Source organism: Lathyrus oleraceus, chromosome 6, assembly GCF_024323335.1.
Source record: "Lathyrus oleraceus cultivar Zhongwan6 chromosome 6, CAAS_Psat_ZW6_1.0, whole genome shotgun sequence".
Classification (NCBI taxonomy): Eukaryota; Viridiplantae; Streptophyta; class Magnoliopsida; order Fabales; family Fabaceae; genus Lathyrus; species Lathyrus oleraceus.
In genome coordinates, this window is record NC_066584.1 from 472,710,013 (window position 1) to 472,730,449 (window position 20,437).

The 20,437-nt window shown below is 39.0% G+C and overlaps 1 protein-coding gene across 1 annotated transcript; it reads right to left on the reverse strand.

Annotated features, from left to right (window-relative positions):
* Positions 1–19,546: 19,546 nt before the first annotated feature.
* LOC127096317 (secreted RxLR effector protein 161) lies at positions 19,547–20,173 on the reverse strand. The gene has a single exon (XM_051034901.1). The coding sequence runs from the start codon at positions 20,171–20,173 to the stop codon at positions 19,547–19,549; it is 627 nt and encodes a 208-aa protein (XP_050890858.1).
* Between the last annotated feature and the right edge of the window lie 264 nt (positions 20,174–20,437).

Consider the following 20,437-nt stretch of genomic DNA (forward strand, 5'->3'; position numbering starts at 1 on the left):
GACACATCTATCAAATACAACTGGAACTTCCATCGGACCTTCACATTAGTCATCATTGGATCGGGTTAGCACACAAAGACCCCAAACACCTCAAGAAAATCGTTGGAGACCTCGAAGACAAACTAACGCACCTAGATGTGGAATAGGGGGACGTTTCGATCGGACCGGTCATTGAATTTTTGTCAATCCCATGTAACTTTTATTATACCATAATAAAAAAAATTATAATATTTTATTTAATTATTTATTAAATAAACCAATAAAAATTTAAAACAATAATAATCTTAAGGTGTATGCGTCAGATGAATTGGCGCATACACCAAGGCACATGCATGAGCGCCATGGTTGTTGGTGCCTCCATACAATACTTTGAAAGCATACGCCAACACCAGTGACGCTTCCTCTTCCTTTTAAATGGATGCACCAGTTAATCTGGCGCATCTGTTTTAAAATGTGGTTATTCCAATAATTTTTTTGAAATATTAATTATTTTAAAAATTAATTTAAAAAATATGATTATTTTTAAAAAAAATCTTCAACCGAAATTATCTTTGATAAGGTGAATCTTATCTCTACTTAATTTTAACATCAATCTTATCTTCCATAAATTGTGACACTGTTTAGTAGAAATTATTAAAATAGCTTAGTTTGTTATTAATAAACTTTTTAGGAGTCCCAGTACTTAGAAATATATACAATCAAGGTTTTTTTTATAAATTTCCAAAATAATATATTAAAATAATTTATGACATATATAAAAATAATTTAAGTTTATTTTATTTGTTATTAAAAAAGCAATTTATACAATTTTTAAATACATATTTTGATACTATTAAACAGACCTTACATATTTGTCTTGAAGTGTTTTAAACTCTATATTTGTTTTAAAAAGCTCTTGAAATTAATACTCTTAAACGTTTAAGTAAAATGATGACACTTTTAGACATCTATAGTAGCTATGAAAAGAAGAGCGTTTTTTAAACAATAGATACTGTCATTGATTTTTCAATTAATTAATTTAGAACGCTTTATATAAAAAGTAATGATAAACATTTTAATTGTAATAGCATTTTAAAATAAACATTTTTGATTAGTTTTATCAAATACCAAAATATAAAAATGCATCTTGAAAATATCATAGAATGATTATTTCACTCGTAAATCTATATGAAAAAATAACATTATACTTTTAAAAATAATGAAAATAATACAAATATATATTGTAAATAATCATAACACATGAATTGAGTATTCCAACATCCACACACATTTAATAACCTTAAAATATGATAAGGAGAACTCCAACTCAACAAGGAAAATGTTAGATGCAATAAGAATTCAATAGAAAACAACTAACAGTACTGGGAATGACTTGTTTATTCCTTGTGAAATGATGTAAAGTAAATATGGAACAAAATGAAACTACAACTCACTTCTAGTTAGAAATAAGGAAACAAACTTGACTAAATCAATTCAACAAACTATCCTAAAAACTAGGACTCTTATTTGACTAAAGACTTATCATTCCCTCCCTTCAACTAGACTGCATTTGCAGCTAGTTAACATGTGATAGTTCACACACTCCAAGCCTCCTTCTTAGCTCCCGAGTGTAACACCTCAAAATTTGCCCTCCTCTCTTGGGACTAGCTTAGCATATTGCATTTCATCTTTTAGGACATTAGGCATTACATCTTTGCATATCATGTGGAAACAATAAGCAAATCATCCTCCTAGGTCTTTCTCAGAAGATGGAGAGGTTAAGGGATGCAAGCCTAAAGGTCTCATAAATTGATCACTAGCCATCTGAGGGTTTGTGCATCAATTAGGGTTCTTGGTTCCTCAAGGAGATTGATCATTATCTTGGTTGGAATGATACATCATCATCATGGTTCATTGTTTCTGATCATGTTCCTTGAGATTAGGGTTTTGACCTCTGGTCAACCCTAATCAGTTGCATTATACCAATCAGGGTTCTTCAAGGAGATGAGGTCTTTATTGAGTTGGAGATCATCATATGATTTTGTTGAGCTTTTATAAGCTAGGGTGTCATCTTGGAGCCATTTCATCAAGAGGTTGAGGCTCAAAATCATCAGTGCATGGCCAAGTCATCTATCAACTGCAAAAGTCAACCACAAGTCAACTGTTGGATTTGGAGGTGGGAAGTGATTAGAAATACTTCATTCATGTTCAAACAAGTCTCATTTGACATTTCAAACATCAACATTGAAGAAAATAAAGTCTGATCAAAACTTTCCAAAAATAGTAAGTGACCTATAATTTGAAATTGCCAAAAAAGGAAAGGTTTTCAACTCAAGATTACATCATCAAGAAAGCTTCAAACGAAATTTTGTTGAACATGAAAGTTGTAGATCTTTCTCTCCCATTTCCAAAAAGTCCAAGATCATCAATTTCTCATGTGTGGTTAAGGAGATATGCATCAATCTTGACAAAGTGAACATGGAACTTCAAAGGAGCATAACTTCTCAACCAAAACTCCAATTTAAGTGGCTCTTTTTGCACATTGATCCTTATAACATGTATTTTCCAAGCATACAATCATTTGGCATGAAATCTCATTTGCATGGCATTGGTTCAATCATAAAGATTTTGGTGGAAAATTTCACAAATTCATTTTGGTGTAACATGGGCATACCAAATCACTTCTAAACATTGCATGAACACATTTTAAGTGGATTTTTGCCTTGCATGTGCACTGTTCACGTGCATGAATGTGCATGAAGTAGAAAATCCATTTTTTGCATTTACACCACAAAGTGATTAAACTTATTTGCATTTGCCCTAATCCTTTCCTAATCATGTTTAGCATGGACTATAAATGCTTAATCATAACATAATTCAACAGGATGAACAATTCTAGATCTAGAATTCTCAAAATCTCAAAATTCTCTCTCACTTTTTTCTCCAAATTTCTTCAATCACAATCATTTTTCCTTGGTTGATTCATCATCCTGAGCTATAATTGAGCATCTTTGGACGTGGAAACAGAGGAATTCATTGCATACAAGTTCATGTTCATCTCTTGAAGCTTCCATGGCAGTTGAGGATTCAGCTTGATTCAAGAACATTTGAGCTTCCAATTCATCATCATATGCCTCTTAAAGCACGTTGGAAGAAGATTGAAGCACTGCAAAGCTTTGAAACACGTGAATCCAAGTGCTGCTCATCAAGAGGTCACTTTTTCGACTTCCTTAATTCTCCAAATTGTTGTTATATTCTTGTAGATCTATTAATGGTGATGAATCTGCACTTTGAATCGAGCGATTTGGTGTTATATCCATGAAGTTCTATGTGATTCAAGTTTGGATGATGAACTTTAAATCCTTCGATCCATGCATGTGTGTGTGTTTTTTCATGAAATGATGATTGATTCTTGTTGTATGATGAGTGATGAGTTGATTAATATGCATGTTTTTGATTTCTGGAACGTTTGAGAATTTCTGGAAAATTGGATGAAGAACATTCGTCGTGTTCTTCATGATGCATGCGTTTCCAGTTTACCTACGCCTTTTCCTGCGGAACGCATAGCGCTTCCTACGGATTTTGATGCGAGTTCATCGCTATTTCCTGCGGATTTTCAAATAGGCTTTAAGCGCGCGTTAGGGTTTGAAGGTTGAAACGGTGGCGTTTTGGCTTTCGCGCGCTTGGTGATTCAAATTGTCACTGAGTTTGAATCCTGGCTGTGTAACTTTTTCAAATGCCATGCTGTTTTTGCTCTTTCCCTCCATGCCTTTCCATACTTGCTTCACATGTATTTTTCATTTTTTCTTCAACTTTAAAAATTCACAACAAATAGAAAATTGCTCCAAAAAATATGTGGTTTTTTGCATTGTGTCACATTTCTTGTCTAGTTTTTTTTTATGATTAATTCATAAATTGTGCTTGGCTGGATTTTGTTTTGCCCTAGGGTTTTTGATCATGTGTCTCATTTGACCTTGCCTTGCCATATCATTTGTGAAATGCTTGATTCTTGTCCAATGCTCATGAAATTATGCATGCTATAAGTAGACATATTGCTGAACATTTTGGTGTTGAGTTTTCATTTTTATCAATTGTCATTTTTGTTTTATGATTTTCCTAAGTTGGTGTGACAATTTGTGTCACACCTTGTGATGTTCAACTTATGTGATGTGTTTGCCTTGCCAAATGAATTCCAATTGTTCTGATTTTTTGTATGATGCTTGATATGAATGTTGTGATTGCTCATGATTTTTGTTGGAATTTTTGGGATCATTTCTGATTTAATTGAGATTTTTCCTTCTGGATGGTCATATTTGAGCTTTTGGTTTGCCTTGAACTTCATTTGTTTGTGAAATGCTTGTTCCTTATCCTATGCTTGTGAAACTTTGCACACTATTTCTAGACATGTTGAAGGTTGCTTTGGCTTTGGTTTGAGGTTTTTACCAATTACCATTTCTGTTTTATGCCTATGCTAAGTTGGTGTGACAATTTGTGTCACATATGTGCTTGTTGTGCTTGCCTTGACTTATGCTATGTGATTGCCATGCCTAATGATGTCCAATGCCTCTAATTTTTTGTGTGATGATCATGTTGTATGTCCTGTATACTCATGAATTTTTCCAAGGTTATTTGAATCATTTTTTATTTAATGTGCATTTGTTCATTCTGATGTCACAATGTGGTCACAATTTGCATACCTTGCCATGTTTGGTTCATGAAATGGATTTGGTAATTGATATGGATGTGAGACCTTTTGGATTGTGTTCTTGATTGAATGAAGTTGATTCATGTTAATTTTCAGCTTCTGTTTTAAATTTTTTCTCCATCTTTGACCCTAGGCCTTGACCTAGTGGTTGGTTGCTTATGTTTGAGCTTTGATTTCAGGTGGAGCATTCAAGTTCCATAGTTGTTGGTGCTCTATCACTTGAGAATTTGATGTTTACTTTTGACTACTAACCTTGTGTGTTTTGTAGGGTTGTTAACTCATTTGAGTTTGACTTGTTGGCTTATGCCTTTGCTCATTGGGTTTGACTGTTTGATATTCATGATTGTCTGTTTGTCTGTATAGTTGTACTGATTTGTCTGATGTTTCCACAGGTACATTAGTTGCTTTAAGTTCAATTTGAACTTGCTTTTGCTTGGTTTCTTAACCAGTGAGGTATAACTCTTTGACTTCAAGTAGTCTGGAAGACCTGTCCTGTTATGTGGGTGTCGCATTACGCGAAAAACCGGCGGGAAACAAGAACAACAGAGCCGCCACCGTGCGTTATTTATCCCAAAAGAGGGAAAGGAAACGCTCAGAGTAAACCTGGAAAAAACATGGTCTCGCGACCAAAGAGAATGGGATCGGGAGTCGGTTATGCGAAGGGAAGGTATTAGCACCCCTACGCATCAGTCGTACTCGACGGGATCCACGCACAATAGGAAGGGAAATGGTTGCTAAAACACTGCTCACACACACATAGATACTGGCTGAAAGAGACACAGGAAACAAACAAGACGGAAACTGACTCGGCAGGATACCGCCTCCTGGGCCTACTTAGTCTATCAGGCATAGACATCAGAGTCGAAGTAGTTCGGACTGGGGAAACGACACATGTAACACCCCAAATAAAGTAAAAGAATTATTTGATTAAGTTGATAATATTATTTTATTAATTAATTAAATAAATTGGATTATTGGATTTATTATTATTATTATTATTTTGGAAAATATATAAGTGGGAAATAAGAAAAATAGTCTCATTTTTGGGAACAGAAGAGTTTTACGTGGAAGTTGAGAAGCTGCAGAGAAGGGAGAAGCGGTAGAGCAAAGGCGGAAGAGTGGAAAAGCTGAAGAGTTGAGTTGCCGAATTATCTCAGGTAAGGGGTCTGAACCTTATTAAACAATAATATGCGAGCATTTTCATGATTTATGTAGGATTGTTGATGGACTTTGGGGATTTAGGGAGATTGGGAAAGTTGGGGTTTATCGTCGTTTAAGGTTATGATGAATAAGTTGAATTAAGCTGAAATTGAATCCGTAGTTGAGAGTATTGTGAAATTCTGAGCGTATAGCTTTTACAGATTTAGAATCGGAGGTCCGGAAGTCCTCCAACGGCGGAAAAAATGCGGAAACTCTGCATTCTGCCTTGTGTTAGCGCAGGAACTGCTGTTTCGTCTGCGTTAACCGGTTAACCCATGGTGTTAACCGGTTAACACTGTTACAATTTGTGAATATGTTGAGTTTTGCCTGCGTTAACCGGTTAACCTATAGCGTTAACCGGTTAACACTGTTGCGTTTTGCCTGGGGAGGTATTGTTGTCCTGCGTTAACCGGTTAACGCATGGTGTTAACCGGTTAACACTGTTCCAGTATTGAAAAATGACTAATTTTTATGTTGAAATTGTGAATTGGCCTATTGTGGTTGATTGTGATGAATCCATGTGTTAAGATGTAATGTTGTTGTTGTTTTGTTGAGTTGTATGTCATGCTATTAATGATAAAGATAACATGATCATGTGATGTTGTTGTTGCGATGTTGATTATGATGCATGTTTGGTGTGCATGCATTCATGAAAGGCCGATGCCTAGTGATGAACGGACATGAGTTCCAATGATGTTGTTGACTCCGGGCTTGTTGAGAGGCTTGGTTCCTTATGGGGGACCCGGATTCTATGGTGATGAATCTGGGAGTGGTGATCCTGTAGTGGTCACAAAATGGGTATACCGAGTCGTGTTGAGTCATGCATGGGTGTGTGCATTGTATTTGATATGTTGTTTTGTTGATGTTCATGAGTATGTTGATTATGATGATTATGATGAGCTGTGTTGGCATATGTGAAATATATTTATGTTTATATTTCTGTCGTTATATTGTTATTTAATAATGTAATTCTCACCCCTTCTGCATGTGTTTATGTTCATCTATGATGAGCAATGTGCAGATACAGCGGAGTAGCTATTGTTGAGGTTTGAAGAATAAGTGTAGAGTTATTCTACGGAGTCGAGTCAAATGCTCTGGTCATGTGACACCGGGGTTATGGGATTCGATAGATAATTACATTTTTTTTAGGTTGTTTATGATGGATAATTGTTGAGATGCTTTGTGGAGATCATGTTGACACATTATTATAATAATTATGTTGTTGTCCGCTGCGAAGTTTTAAATCAAATAAAGAATATATTTTATGTTGTGATGCGAGAAATAACATGTTGTATGAAATGTAAACTCTTCTACATGTTGTACTCTGATAATATATATAAATATGTCGTTTGGGTAGAAGGGTGTTACATTAGTGGTATCAGAGCCTGGTCAGTCCAGTCGAGTCATAATGTGATGTTTTCCCTGTTGGTCGATTAGTGGAAATGACACTGTCGATATTTAACGGTTGTGGTTGTGTTGTGCAGAGTATGGCTGGGGAAAATGACCGTGCGATTGCTGAGGCTTTGGCTGCTATGGCGCAGGCTATGCAGGCGCAGTAGAATCCGCCGGTCGACGAGTTTAAGAATTTGGGAAGGTTTCTGAAGAATAACCCCCCTACATTCAAAGGGCGCTATGATCCGGATGGTGCTCAGATTTGGCTGAAGGAGATTGAGAAGATTTTCCGGGTGATGACGTGTACTAAAGCACAGAAGGTGCAGTTTGGTACGCATATGTTATCTGAAGAGGCTGAAAACTGGTGGGATAACACTCGCCAGAGAATTGAAGTACCAGGTGCTGAGATGACTTGGGAAAGGTTCAAGACGGCCTTTCTGGAGAAATATTTTCCTGCTGATGTGCGCTGTAAGAAGGAGATGGAATTTCTAGAACTGAAGCAGGGTAACATGTCTGTTGCTGACTACGCTTCGAAGTTTGAAGAGCTGGTGCAGTATTGTCCTCACTATAATAATGCTGATGCTGAGGGATCCAAGTGTGTCAAGTTTGAGAACGGGTTGCGTCCCGAGATCAAACAAGGCATTGGTTACCAGGAGATTCGTAGGTTTCCTACACTGGTTAATAAGTGCAGGATATTCGAGGAAGATAGCAAGGCTAGGACTGCTCATTACAAAAGTCTTAGTGAGAAGAAGAATAAGGATCGTGGTGGTCCTTATGCATCTCCGAATGGTAAAGGTAAGCAGAAAGTAGTAGATGAGAAGAAGCCAAGTGGGGGAGGATCTTCCATAGCTGGTAAATGTTTCAAGTGTGGCGAACCAGGCCACCGTGCTGATAGCTGTACCAAGAAAGTGCTGAGGTGTTTCCGATGCGGTCAGACTGGTCATAGAGTTACTGAATGTAAGGATGCTGGTCCGACATGTTTTAATTGTGGCGAGAAAGGTCATATCAGTTCGCAGTGCTCGAAACCGAAGAAGGCGGCTACTGCAGCTCATACTACTGGTAGGGTGTTTGCTCTGAGTGGGGCTGAAGCTCCTAAAGAAGATAATCTGATTAAAGGTACTTGCTTGATTAATAATGTTGAATTGCTTGCTATTGTTGACACTGGTGCTACTCATTCGTTTATTTCGTATGAGTGTGCGACTAGGATTGGTGTGATTATGTCGTCCCTAGGCGGAAGTATGGTGATAGATACTCCTGCTAATGGTTCTGTGGAGACTTCTGTTGTCTGTCGAGGTTGTCAGTTGACGATCTTTGAGAGAGAGTTCGTGGTTGATTTGGTGTGCTTACCCTTGCACCAAATTGATATTATTCTGGGAATGAATTGGCTAGAATTCTATGGCGTGTCTATCAACTGCTATAGAAAGACGGTGCAGTTTTCTGAAGTTGGTGAGAATGATGAGGCAAGATTTCTATCTGCTAGGCAGGTGGGGGATTTTGTGAAAGATGAAGCCCAGATATTCGCTTTATTTGCGTCTCTGCAAGCGGATAAGAAAGTGGTGAGTGTAGATTTGCCTGTTGTCTGTGAATTTCAGGATGTGTTTCCGGAGGATGTAAGTGATTTACCTCCAGAACGTGAAGTTGAATTTGCCATTGACTTAGTACCAGGTACGAGTCCAGTGTCGATGCCTCCTTATAGAATGTCGGCAACTGAATTAGTTGAATTGAAGAAGCAACTTGAAGAATTGCTTGAGAAGAAGTTTGTGCGTCCAAGTGTTTCTCCTTGGGGTGCACCAGTATTGTTAGTGAAGAAGAAAGAAGGTACGATGAGGTTGTGTGTCGATTATCGGCAGTTGAATAAGGTGACTATCAAGAATCGGTATCCATTGCCGAGGATTGATGATTTGATGGACCAGTTGATTGGAGCTCATGTTTTCAGTAAGATTGATTTGCGGTCGGGTTATCATCAGATCCGAGTGAAGTCAGATGATATTGCGAAGACTGCTTTCCGTACGAGGTATGGTCATTATGAATACACTGTGATGCCGTTCGGTGTGTCTAATGCTCCAGGTGTGTTTATGGAATATATGGATCGTATATTTCATCCGTACCTTGATGATTTTGTGGTGGTGTTCATAGATGATATATTGATATATTCTAAGACGGAAGAAGAGCATGCAGGACATCTGAGAATTGTTTTACAGGTGTTAAGAGAAAGGAAATTATATGCAAAATTATCTAAATGTGAGTTCTGGTTGAAGGAAGTGAGTTTCCTTGGCCATGTGATTTCGAGTGGTGGAATTTCCGTTGATCCTGCTAAAGTGGATGCTGTATTACAGTGGGAGACTCCGAAGTCTGCTACTGAGATACGCAGTTTTCTGGGGTTAGCTGGTTATTATCGCAGATTTATTGAGGGCTTCTCTAAGTTGGCATTGCCGTTGACGCAGTTGACTAAGAAGGGTCAAGTGTATGTATGGGATGCAGCTTGTGAAGCGAGTTTTGTTGAGCTGAAGAGGCGGTTGACCAGTGCTCCAGTGTTGATCTTGCCTAGTCCTGGTGAGTCCTTTGTTGTTTATTGTGATGCTTCTTTGATGGGTCTTGGTGGTGTTTTGATGCAGAATGGTAAAGTTGTAGCTTATGCTTCTAGACAGTTGAGAGTTCATGAGAGGAATTATCCTACGCATGATCTAGAACTTGCGGCTGTTGTATTTGTGTTGAAAATGTGGAGGCATTATCTGTATGGTTCCAGATTCGAAGTGTTCAGTGATCACAAGAGTCTGAAGTATCTGTTTGATCAGAAAGAGTTAAATATGAGGCAGAGAAGGTGGTTAGAATTACTGAAGGATTTTGACTTTGAATTGAGTTATCATCCCGGTAAGGCTAATGTAGTTGCAGATGCGCTGAGTAGAAAGTCTCTACATATGTCTATGATGATGGTTCGGGAGCTTGAGTTAATTGAACAGTTCCGTGATATGAGTTTGGGTTGTGAAGTTTCCGCTGATAGTGTAAAGTTGGGTATGCTGAAGTTGACTAGTGGAATTCTGGAAGATATTCGGAATGGTCAACAAGTTGATGTCGCTCTAGTTGATCATATTACTATGGTTAACCAGGGTAATGGTGGTAATTTTGAGATTGATGAGAATGGCATCCTGCGATTTAAAGGTAGAGTTTGTGTTCCTGAGGTGTCTGAATTGAGAAGGAATATTCTTGAAGAGGGCCATAGGAGTGGATTGAGTATCCATCCAGGTGCAACAAAAAGGTATCAAGATTTGAAGAAGTTGTTTTGGTGGGCTGGTATGAAAAGAGATGTTGCTAAGTTTGTGTATGCCTGTTTGACTTGTCAGAAGTCAAAGACTGAACATCAGAGACCGGCAGGTATGATGCAACCTTTGAAGATTCCTGAATGGAAGTGGGATAGCATTTCCATGGATTTTGTGACGGGATTGCCGAGGACGGTGAAAGGTAATGATTCTATTTGGGTGATTGTGGATCGATTGACTAAGTCGGCGCATTTCTTGCCGATGAAGATTAATCACTCTTTAGAGAAGTTGGCAGAGTTGTATATTGAGGAGATAGTGAGGCTGCATGGTATTCCATCCAGTATTGTGTCTGATAGAGATCCCAGATTTACTTCTAGATTTTGGGAAAGTTTGCAGAAAGCGTTGGGGACTAAGTTGAGGTTGAGTTCAGCTTATCATCCTCAGACGGATGGTCAGACTGAAAGAACTATCCAATCCTTGGAGGATTTGTTGAGAGCTTGTGTATTGGAGCAGAGTGGTTCTTGGGATAATTATTTGCCGTTAGTGGAGTTTACTTATAATAATAGTTTTCATGCTAGTATCGGTATGGCTCCATATGAAGCATTGTATGGTAGGAGGTGTAGAACTCCATTGTGTTGGTATGAGTCAGGTGAGAGTGTTGTACTCGGACCTGAGATTGTGCAGCAGACGACTGAAAAGGTTAAGATGATTCAGGAGAAAATGAAGATTTCTCAGAGTCGTCAGAAGAGTTATCATGATAATAGGAGAAAGGCACTTGAATTCCAAGAGGGAGATCATGTGTTCTTGAGAGTTACTCCGACGACAGGTGTGGGTAGAGCTTTAAAGTCTAAAAAGCTTACTCCGAGGTTTGTGGGTCCGTATCAGATTTTGAAGAGAGTTGGGGAAGTGGCGTATCGGATAGCTTTACCGCCGTCGCTTTCTAATCTGCATGATGTGTTTCATGTATCTCAGTTGAGAAAATATATTGCAGATCCTTCGCATGTTGTTCAGTTGGATGATATCCAGGTGAGGGATAATTTGACCGTTGAGGTGTTGCCAATTCGGATAGATGACCGAGAAGAGAAGACCCTGAGAGGTAAGAAGATTGCTCTAGTGAAAGTTGTTTGGGGAGGTCCAGCTGGTGAGAGCTTGACTTGGGAGCGCGAAGATCAGATGAAGGAGTCGTATCCGACTCTATTTGCTTGAGGTATGTTTTCGAGGACGAAAACTTCTAAAGTGGGAGAGAGTTGTAACACCCCAAATAAAGTAAAAGAATTATTTGATTAAGTTGATAATATTATTTTATTAATTAATTAAATAAATTGGATTATTGGATTTATTATTATTATTATTATTTTGGAAAATATATAAGTGGGAAATAAGAAAAATAGTCTCATTTTTGGGAACAGAAGAGTTTTACGTGGAAGTTGAGAAGTTGCAGAGAAGGGAGAAGCGGTAGAGCAAAGGCGGAAGAGTGGAAAAGCTGAAGAGTTGAGTTGCCGAATTATCTCAGGTAAGGGGTCTGAACCTTATTAAACAATAATATGCGAGCATTTTCATGATTTATGTAGGATTGTTGATGGACTTTGGGGATTTAGGGAGATTGGGAAAGTTGGGGTTTATCGTCGTTTAAGGTTATGATGAATAAGTTGAATTAAGCTGAAATTGAATCCGTAGTTGAGAGTATTGTGAAATTCTGAGCGTATAGCTTTTACAGATTTAGAATCGGAGGTCCGGAAGTCCTCCAACGGCGGAAAAAATGCGGAAACTCTGCATTCTGCCTTGTGTTAGCGCAGGAACTGCTGTTTCGTCTGCGTTAACCGGTTAACCCATGGTGTTAACCGGTTAACACTGTTACAATTTGTGAATATGTTGAGTTTTGTCTGCGTTAACCGGTTAACCTATAGCGTTAACCGGTTAACACTGTTGCGTTTTGCCTGGGGAGGTATTGTTGTCCTGCGTTAACCGGTTAACGCATGGTGTTAACCGGTTAACACTGTTCCAGTATTGAAAAATGACTAATTTTTATGTTGAAATTGTGAATTGGCCTATTGTGGTTGATTGTGATGAATCCATGTGTTAAGATGTAATGTTGTTGTTGTTTTGTTGAGTTGTATGTCATGCTATTAATGATAAAGATAACATGATCATGTGATGTTGTTGTTGCGATGTTGATTATGATGCATGTTTGGTGTGCATGCATTCATGAAAGGCCGATGCCTAGTGATGAACGGACATGAGTTCCAATGATGTTGTTGACTCCGGGCTTGTTGAGAGGCTTGGTTCCTTATGGGGGACCCGGATTCTATGGTGATGAATCTGGGAGTGGTGATCCTGTAGTGGTCACAAAATGGGTATACCGAGTCGTGTTGAGTCATGCATGGGTGTGTGCATTGTATTTGATATGTTGTTTTGTTGATGTTCATGAGTATGTTGATTATGATGATTATGATGAGCTGTGTTGGCATATGTGAAATATATTTATGTTTATATTTCTGTCGTTATATTGTTATTTAATAATGTAATTCTCACCCCTTCTGCATGTGTTTATGTTCATCTATGATGAGCAATGTGCAGATACAGCGGAGTAGCTATTGTTGAGGTTTGAAGAATAAGTGTAGAGTTATTCTACGGAGTCGAGTCAAATGCTCTGGTCATGTGACACCGGGGTTATGGGATTCGATAGATAATTACATTTTATTTAGGTTGTTTATGATGGATAATTGTTGAGATGCTTTGTGGAGATCATGTTGACACATTATTATAATAATTATGTTGTTGTCCGCTGCGAAGTTTTAAATCAAATAAAGAATATATTTTATGTTGTGATGCGAGAAATAACATGTTGTATGAAATGTAAACTCTTCTACATGTTGTACTCTGATAATATATATAAATATGTCGTTTGGGTAGAAGGGTGTTACAACACATGCTCGCTAGGATATCGCATCCTATGCATACGTATCTCCTTGGACGAAGGAGAATCAGAGCATCCGTAGCTCAGCTAACACGCACACAAACAAACATAGGCAAAGGCAAACGTGGAGCCTGAATGCCAATCACTGGGCTTACATCAGCATCCGAACCGAAACACACGCAAGGAGGCAAACGTGGAGCCTGAATGCCAATCACTGGACTTACATCAGCATCCGAACTGAAACACACGCAAGGAGGCAAACGTGGAGCCTGAATGCCAATCACTGGACTTACATCAGCATCCGAACCAAACAAACAGAATCAGGATACGTACAGCCAATCGCTGGGCTTACGTCCATATCCTGACACACAACAGGGTTAACAAGCAAACGCACACAAAAAGAAAAAAAGTGCCCGGAGAGACCTCGCACGGTCTCCTGCCTACATACCTCGTCTGGAACGAGGATCAGGGCGATGTAGTTCCCCTACGAAGGGACACAGGACTAGCCTAACCAGATGACAGAGGGAGACACAACTAGGGAGACTACGACTCGAGCCTAGACGTTATCATGCAAAATCATCCCTAAGTCAATGTTTCTAGCTAACTGGCACAGGGAGCCAGCCTATCCTATTCACAAGCAATAGCAAATCAATCACAAACAGCACACACTATATGCACACAAGTGAGGCTCAAACAAGGGGTAAAGCTGCAAAGGCAAGCCAACTGTACAGGGTAAGTTTTGCTCTTAACCTTGCCATTGAGGGGCTAAGGTGAAGCAGATGAAAGGTGAGTGAAGATAAGACTTCACAGCTCTTATCCCTGGTCAGGGAGAGCTTCAGACAAAGGAGTGTGGGTTCAGAAAGGAGGAACCCTTCTACACTCGAGACTCTGACACAACTGTACATTGTACAAGATCTTGGGTTTGTGTCCCAATGCATCAACACAGTGGTGTGAGCAGAGGGACGACTCAACAGAATAGCGGGGGATAGATTGCATATCCCTTGGGTTCCGCCAATTGCCTCATTGAGGTCTTTACCTGCTTGGGGACAAAAGTAAACAATCACAAACATCGCCTCTTAAGGAGGACTTCAGACAGTTGCCTGGCCAAGTAACAGGCCAGGTCTTCCAGACTACATGGAGACAAGAATGTTATACCTCAGTGCGAATTGCTTATCAAGCAAAGCAAAGAAATATTAGCAACTAATGTACCTGAAATCAATCAAATATCATCAGTATACTAATCACACAACTAAACAGCAAATAGTTCACAATTAGCTATACACAGACAAACACAAGCCAATGCACCAAAGTGCAAGCAACTCAAAAGCCAAACATCCCACAAAACAAAACAAGTTAGTGTACAATGGCAAATGACATCTCAATCAAATGTGAATCCACCTCCTTAAGGTATTTTGCTTCTTAACCTGAAAATCACATTCAAACATGAGATACAAGACCACTAGGACAAGCCTAGGGTCAAAAAGAAGGAAAAAAGTCAAAACAGCAAGTGAAACATGATCAAAATCAACATTAATCACATACAAAGAGAATCCAATTGGTCTCATGTCTAAACCATACACCAAATTAATTTCACGCACAAATTAGATCAAGCTAGGCAATTATGAGTCATATAGGAGCAAACAGAAAGATCACACTCAATCAAATACCTAAACAGCTCAATAAATTCCAGAAAAATTCCAGCCTAAACAGGACACATTCAATGAGCTACATATCAATTTTCATGCCATTTGGACAACAGGAAGTAGGTCAATGAAAATCAAAAAGTCAGCAGACCTCCAAACAAGTCAACACATGGTAGCAAAATGAGCATCAACTTCAATCACATGCCAAACAGTGAAAACAATTAAGAAATGGATGGGACCAAAGCCAAACTACACCTAAACATGTTATGAATCACTCCATCAAATTTCACATTCATACGATATGGTATGAGCATTCAACAACACATGTAAAGTTTGTTACACAAGAAACAACCCAAAGATGCTAAACAGCAATCAAAAATCCAAATCAATTAGAAAATGGACCAATTAAATCCACAAAAAATCATGTTGAAAGTTAACATACGTATTGTATCTCATGCAAAAAATCAGAGCTATAGGCCTAATGGAAGCATGGTAAATTAATTCATGAACTCAGCATATCATAATGTGACACATATTGTCACACTCAAAAAGAAAAAATCATATCTACAAATCCAGAGATCCAAAAATCACAAATGATATGCCAAAATCTCCAGAAATGTGTCAAAAATCACCATATGAAATTTCATTAATTTTGGATAATGTATGAGTATTTGGTGATTAAAATGGCAAAACATACAATTATGTCACACATGTCAAAGATCAATATACCATTCCAAAATTTTACCAGGCACAACTTACACTACTATGCCTAAAAAAAAGTAGATAAAATTTGGAAACTAACAAAAAAATCCCACCTAATTTGGACTAATATTGAATTTTTTATGAATTTTTTAAGTTTGTAATATTTATTGGAATAATCATTTAATGTTATACGAATTTATTAATTTAAGCTACAGCAGGTGGCATTTCTATGAATATCCAAAACGCATGTGCAGTACTTCATTCACTACGTGGCGCAGTGTGGTTGGTGGACTTAGGAGGGAAACACATTTTTGAATGCGCGGCCAAGGCTACCGGATTGAACAGGGAAAAAATCCAGAAAAGCTTCGGTGTTCTTCGCGGTTCTTCGTTCTTCCATTTGCAGCTTCGGTTACGGGAAATTCTTCACCAAATCGCGCGAACCTTATACCGTTGCGATCGTCTCTCCATGTAGATTACGTATATGGCAACGCTTTTGGCTAAAGATTAACGTATAAAAAGATCCGATCGAAAGAAGCTTTGACGCATAAACTTTAAATCCAAATATCTCCATGAATACTCGACGAAATTACGTGATTCAAACGGCAAAATGTTCTACATTCAACGCACTACAAGATGCATATAACAATTGCGTGAATTAACGAGTTCGAAATTTCACCTTCTTGGAGTGGCGGCGCGAAATCTTTGCGTATTTAACTCCAATTCACAAAAACAGATGTAGTAGATTGATTATGGAGGTGATTGATGGTGAAAATCCAGCTCATAAGTGCTTGAATCCGAAGAAAATTGCAGCTGCCACGGAAGAACTCAAGCTTCCAACAATGGAGTTCTTGTGCGAATCTTGCTTAAAATGCCGAAAACAGAACTCTACCGATGCCTGCAGATGAAGATTATACCAAAAACAAGCACAAACAATGGTGAATTATGGATGAAATGGTGAAAAAATGCTTATGTGAAATTGTGAAAAAGTGGAGAAAAAGTGAGAGAATTTGGAGATTTTTTGGATGAATCTGAAAAAATGATTAGTGCCTCATGAATACAGTTGCAATTATCTATTTATACCAATGCTTAATCACAAATTAATTAAGATTAGCAAAATGTACATGATTAGTGTTAATGTGCAATTTTCAAGTATGTGGCCAAAATGCCCTTCCTTAATGCAGCTCATTTTCTGTCCAAATTTGGTTCAAACAAGTCACAAATGATATTTAGAAATTGTTGCAAAAAGCCCCATGCCAAAATTCCAAATATTTTGAAAGTTGGACCATTTTGCCCTTGGATTTTAATTAGTGCACTTGAAAAATGGCATTTTTATGTGAATGCTTTTGGCAAAATGTGGTGATGGATTATGAAAGTACACATTAAATGTGATTTGCTCAAAGAAGAACCATCCAATTTGGCCACTCCATGTGCAAGTTATGCCACTTTGATTTCGGGCATTTTCTGAAAATGATTGGACCATATCTTGCTAACCACACATGGGAATTTCAAGTTCTTGGACTTTTTGGAATGGTGAGATCAAGATCTTCAACTTTCATGTTGGACCAAATTCCATTTGAAGCTTGTATGATGAAGTAATTTTGAGGAGAAAAAGTTTCCATTTTGGGCAGCTAGAATTACAGGTCACCTGCTGTTTTTGGAAACTTCTGATCTGACCTCCAAATCTTCAACCTTGGTCTTTGATATGTCAAATGAGACTTATATGGACATGAATGAGACCTTTCAAACCATCTCACACCTTCCAATCCATAAAATCAGGCACAGTTGACCACAGTTGACTTTCTATGGTTCCAGCTGAAATTCAGCTTGACTGATGACTTCTGAGCATCCAATATTTGTCCAAATCACTTCACAATGATCCTTAGACCATATGAACCTGATAAATCAACCATAGGGCTTTGTTCCAATGAAAATAGCACTGGCTTGCTGGATTGACTGATTCTCCTGATCAGTTTGACCTAATTTGTCAGCTGAGCTTGCACTTGGGCCAATGGACAATGCAATGTTATGCAGTAGACATTGTTAATGCTATGACCTAATATGAAATGAATGTACAAAATGGTAGGGTGCAAATTTGAGGTGTTATAGTGGGCAGGCACCTGTCTGAAGCCCTCCTTAAGAGGCAATGCTTGTGTTTGTTTATTTTTGTGCCAAGCAGGAAAAGTCCTCTTATGAGGCAATTGGCAGATAAAAGAGATGTGTAATCCATCTCCTGCTATTCAGTGTGTCATCCACTTTGCTCACACCTTGTGTTGATGCATTGTGGATATTAACCCAAGATCTTTGTTGTGTCAGTCATATGTGGAGAAGAGTTCCAACTTTCTGAACTCCCACTTTCATTTGTCTGAAGCTCTCCCAGGCCAGGGATAAGAGCTGTGAGGTCTTACCCTCACTTCCCGTTTCATCTGCTTCACCCTAACTCTCAATGTTAGGGTTAAGAGCTAACTACACCCGATTCCCGTTGGCTTGTGTCTCACAGCCTAACCTTGTATGAGCCCAATTGTGTGCATATAGTGTGTGTGCTTGCTTTTTGTGCTTGTGTTGTTTGACTGTGCTGTTTAGGATAGCTTGCTGCCTGTGCAAGTTAGATAGAAACCTCAACCTAGGACCATGGTGGATTGCATGATAACTATTAGGCTCGAGTCAGTCTCCCTTTTAGTTTGTCATTTCCCAGTCTCTGGTTAGGAGAAGTTTCTCCCCTGTTAAGGGGAACTACGTTGCCCTGATCCTCATACCAGATGAGGTACGTAGGTAGGAGGTCGTACGAGATCTCTCCGGGCACCTTTTTTCTTTTTGAGTGTGTTTGCTTGACAGTTATTAGGCTCGAGTGCCAGACTCCCTATTAACTTGTCTGTTGGTCAACCTTCTTGTGTGTGTTAGGAGATGGATGTAAGACCAGCGATTGACATTCCGTATCCTATTGGTGTTTGTTTGTGTGGAGTCTGACGTAAGTCCAGCGATTGGCAGTCGGTTTCCCGTGTGTGTTTGTTGGTTCGGAGTCTGATGTAAGTCCAGTGATTGGCATTCGGTTTCCATGTTTGCCTGTTTGTGTGGAGTCTGACGTAAGCCCAGCGATTGGCAGTCGGTTTCCTGTGTGGTTTTGGTTCGGCGTGCATGAACCGAACTACGGTAGCTCTGATTCTCATTCCAGATGAGATACGTAGGCATAGGATGCGATATCCTAGCGAGCCCGTTCCCCTCTTTTCCCACCTGTGTTGTTTCCAGTGTGTGTGTGCATTCTTTTGAGCAGTGTTTAGCAACCTTTCTTCTATTCTTTTGAGCGTGGATCCCGTCGAGTACGACGGATGCGTAGGGGTGCTAATACCTTCCCTTCGCATAACCGACTCCCGATCCCATCTCTCTTTGGTCGCGAGACCATGTCTTTTCCAGGTTTACCTCGAGCGTTTCCTTTCCCTCTTTGGGATAAATAACGCACGGTGGCAGCTCTATTTATTTTGTTTTTTCCCGTCGGTTGTTTTTCGTGGTTGCGACACCGAAATAGCTCCAATTTAAGCGGTTTGGTGAAAATGTCGGCTATATGTTGCCTTGTACCACAAAACTGAAGTTGCACAACTCCATCATTCACTAGCTCTCGTAAGAAATGGTAGCGCACATCAATGAGCTTGCTCCTGCCGTGCATCACCGGATTCCTCGCCAACTTAATTGTTGAGCTATTGTTACAAAAGATGACAGTACTCTCACTGCCCATATAGCCAATCTTCTTTAGCACCCGTTACATCCATATTGCTTGACAACTACTTCCTGCAGCTGCAATGAATTCAGCTTCGGTTGTGCTTAGTGTTACGATCGGCTGCTTTCGAGAAGACCAAGTCACAGCTTCTCCACTTAGCATAAAAACATAGTTTGAGGTGCTTCTTCTATCTTCCATTGATCCGGCATAATCGTTGTCAGTAAAACTAATCAACTCATGACTTCCTCCCCTTCTGTAAAGAATACCAAACGTTGTTGTACCTTGCAAGTAACGTAGAATTCTCTTGGCTGCCGAATGATGAACTTCTGTAGGCCTTGACATATACCTGCTTAATAAGCTTACTGCATACATTATATCCGGACTCGTAGCGGTCAAGTACATCATGCTCCCAATCAGCTGCTTGAAGAATGAACCATCCATCTCAATACCATTTTCATCTTTGGAGATTTTGAATCCTGGAACCATTGGATTTTCAACGAAATTGCTATGCTCCATTCCAAAACTCCTCAACACTTCCATCACGTACTTCGCCTGACTGATGAATATACCACCATCAAACTGAACTACCTCAATACCAAGAAAATACTTCATCTTACCTAAGTCTGTCATATCAAATTCCTTCATCATGGACTCTTTGAATTCAACCATCATATTCTCATCATCTCCGGTATAAATTAAATCATCAACATACAAGCTAATGATTAAATGTTTACCTTGTTTGTTGACTTTGGTAAACAAAGTTTGCTCGCTATCCTCCTTCCCAAAACCTTCCTTTCTGAAATATGATCCAATCCGGATGAACCATGCTCGTGGTGCCTGCTTGAGTCCGTACAAAGCTTTGTTGAGTTAGTACACCTTATGTTCCTCATTCTTTATTTCATAACCTCTTGGCTACTCCACGTACACATTCTC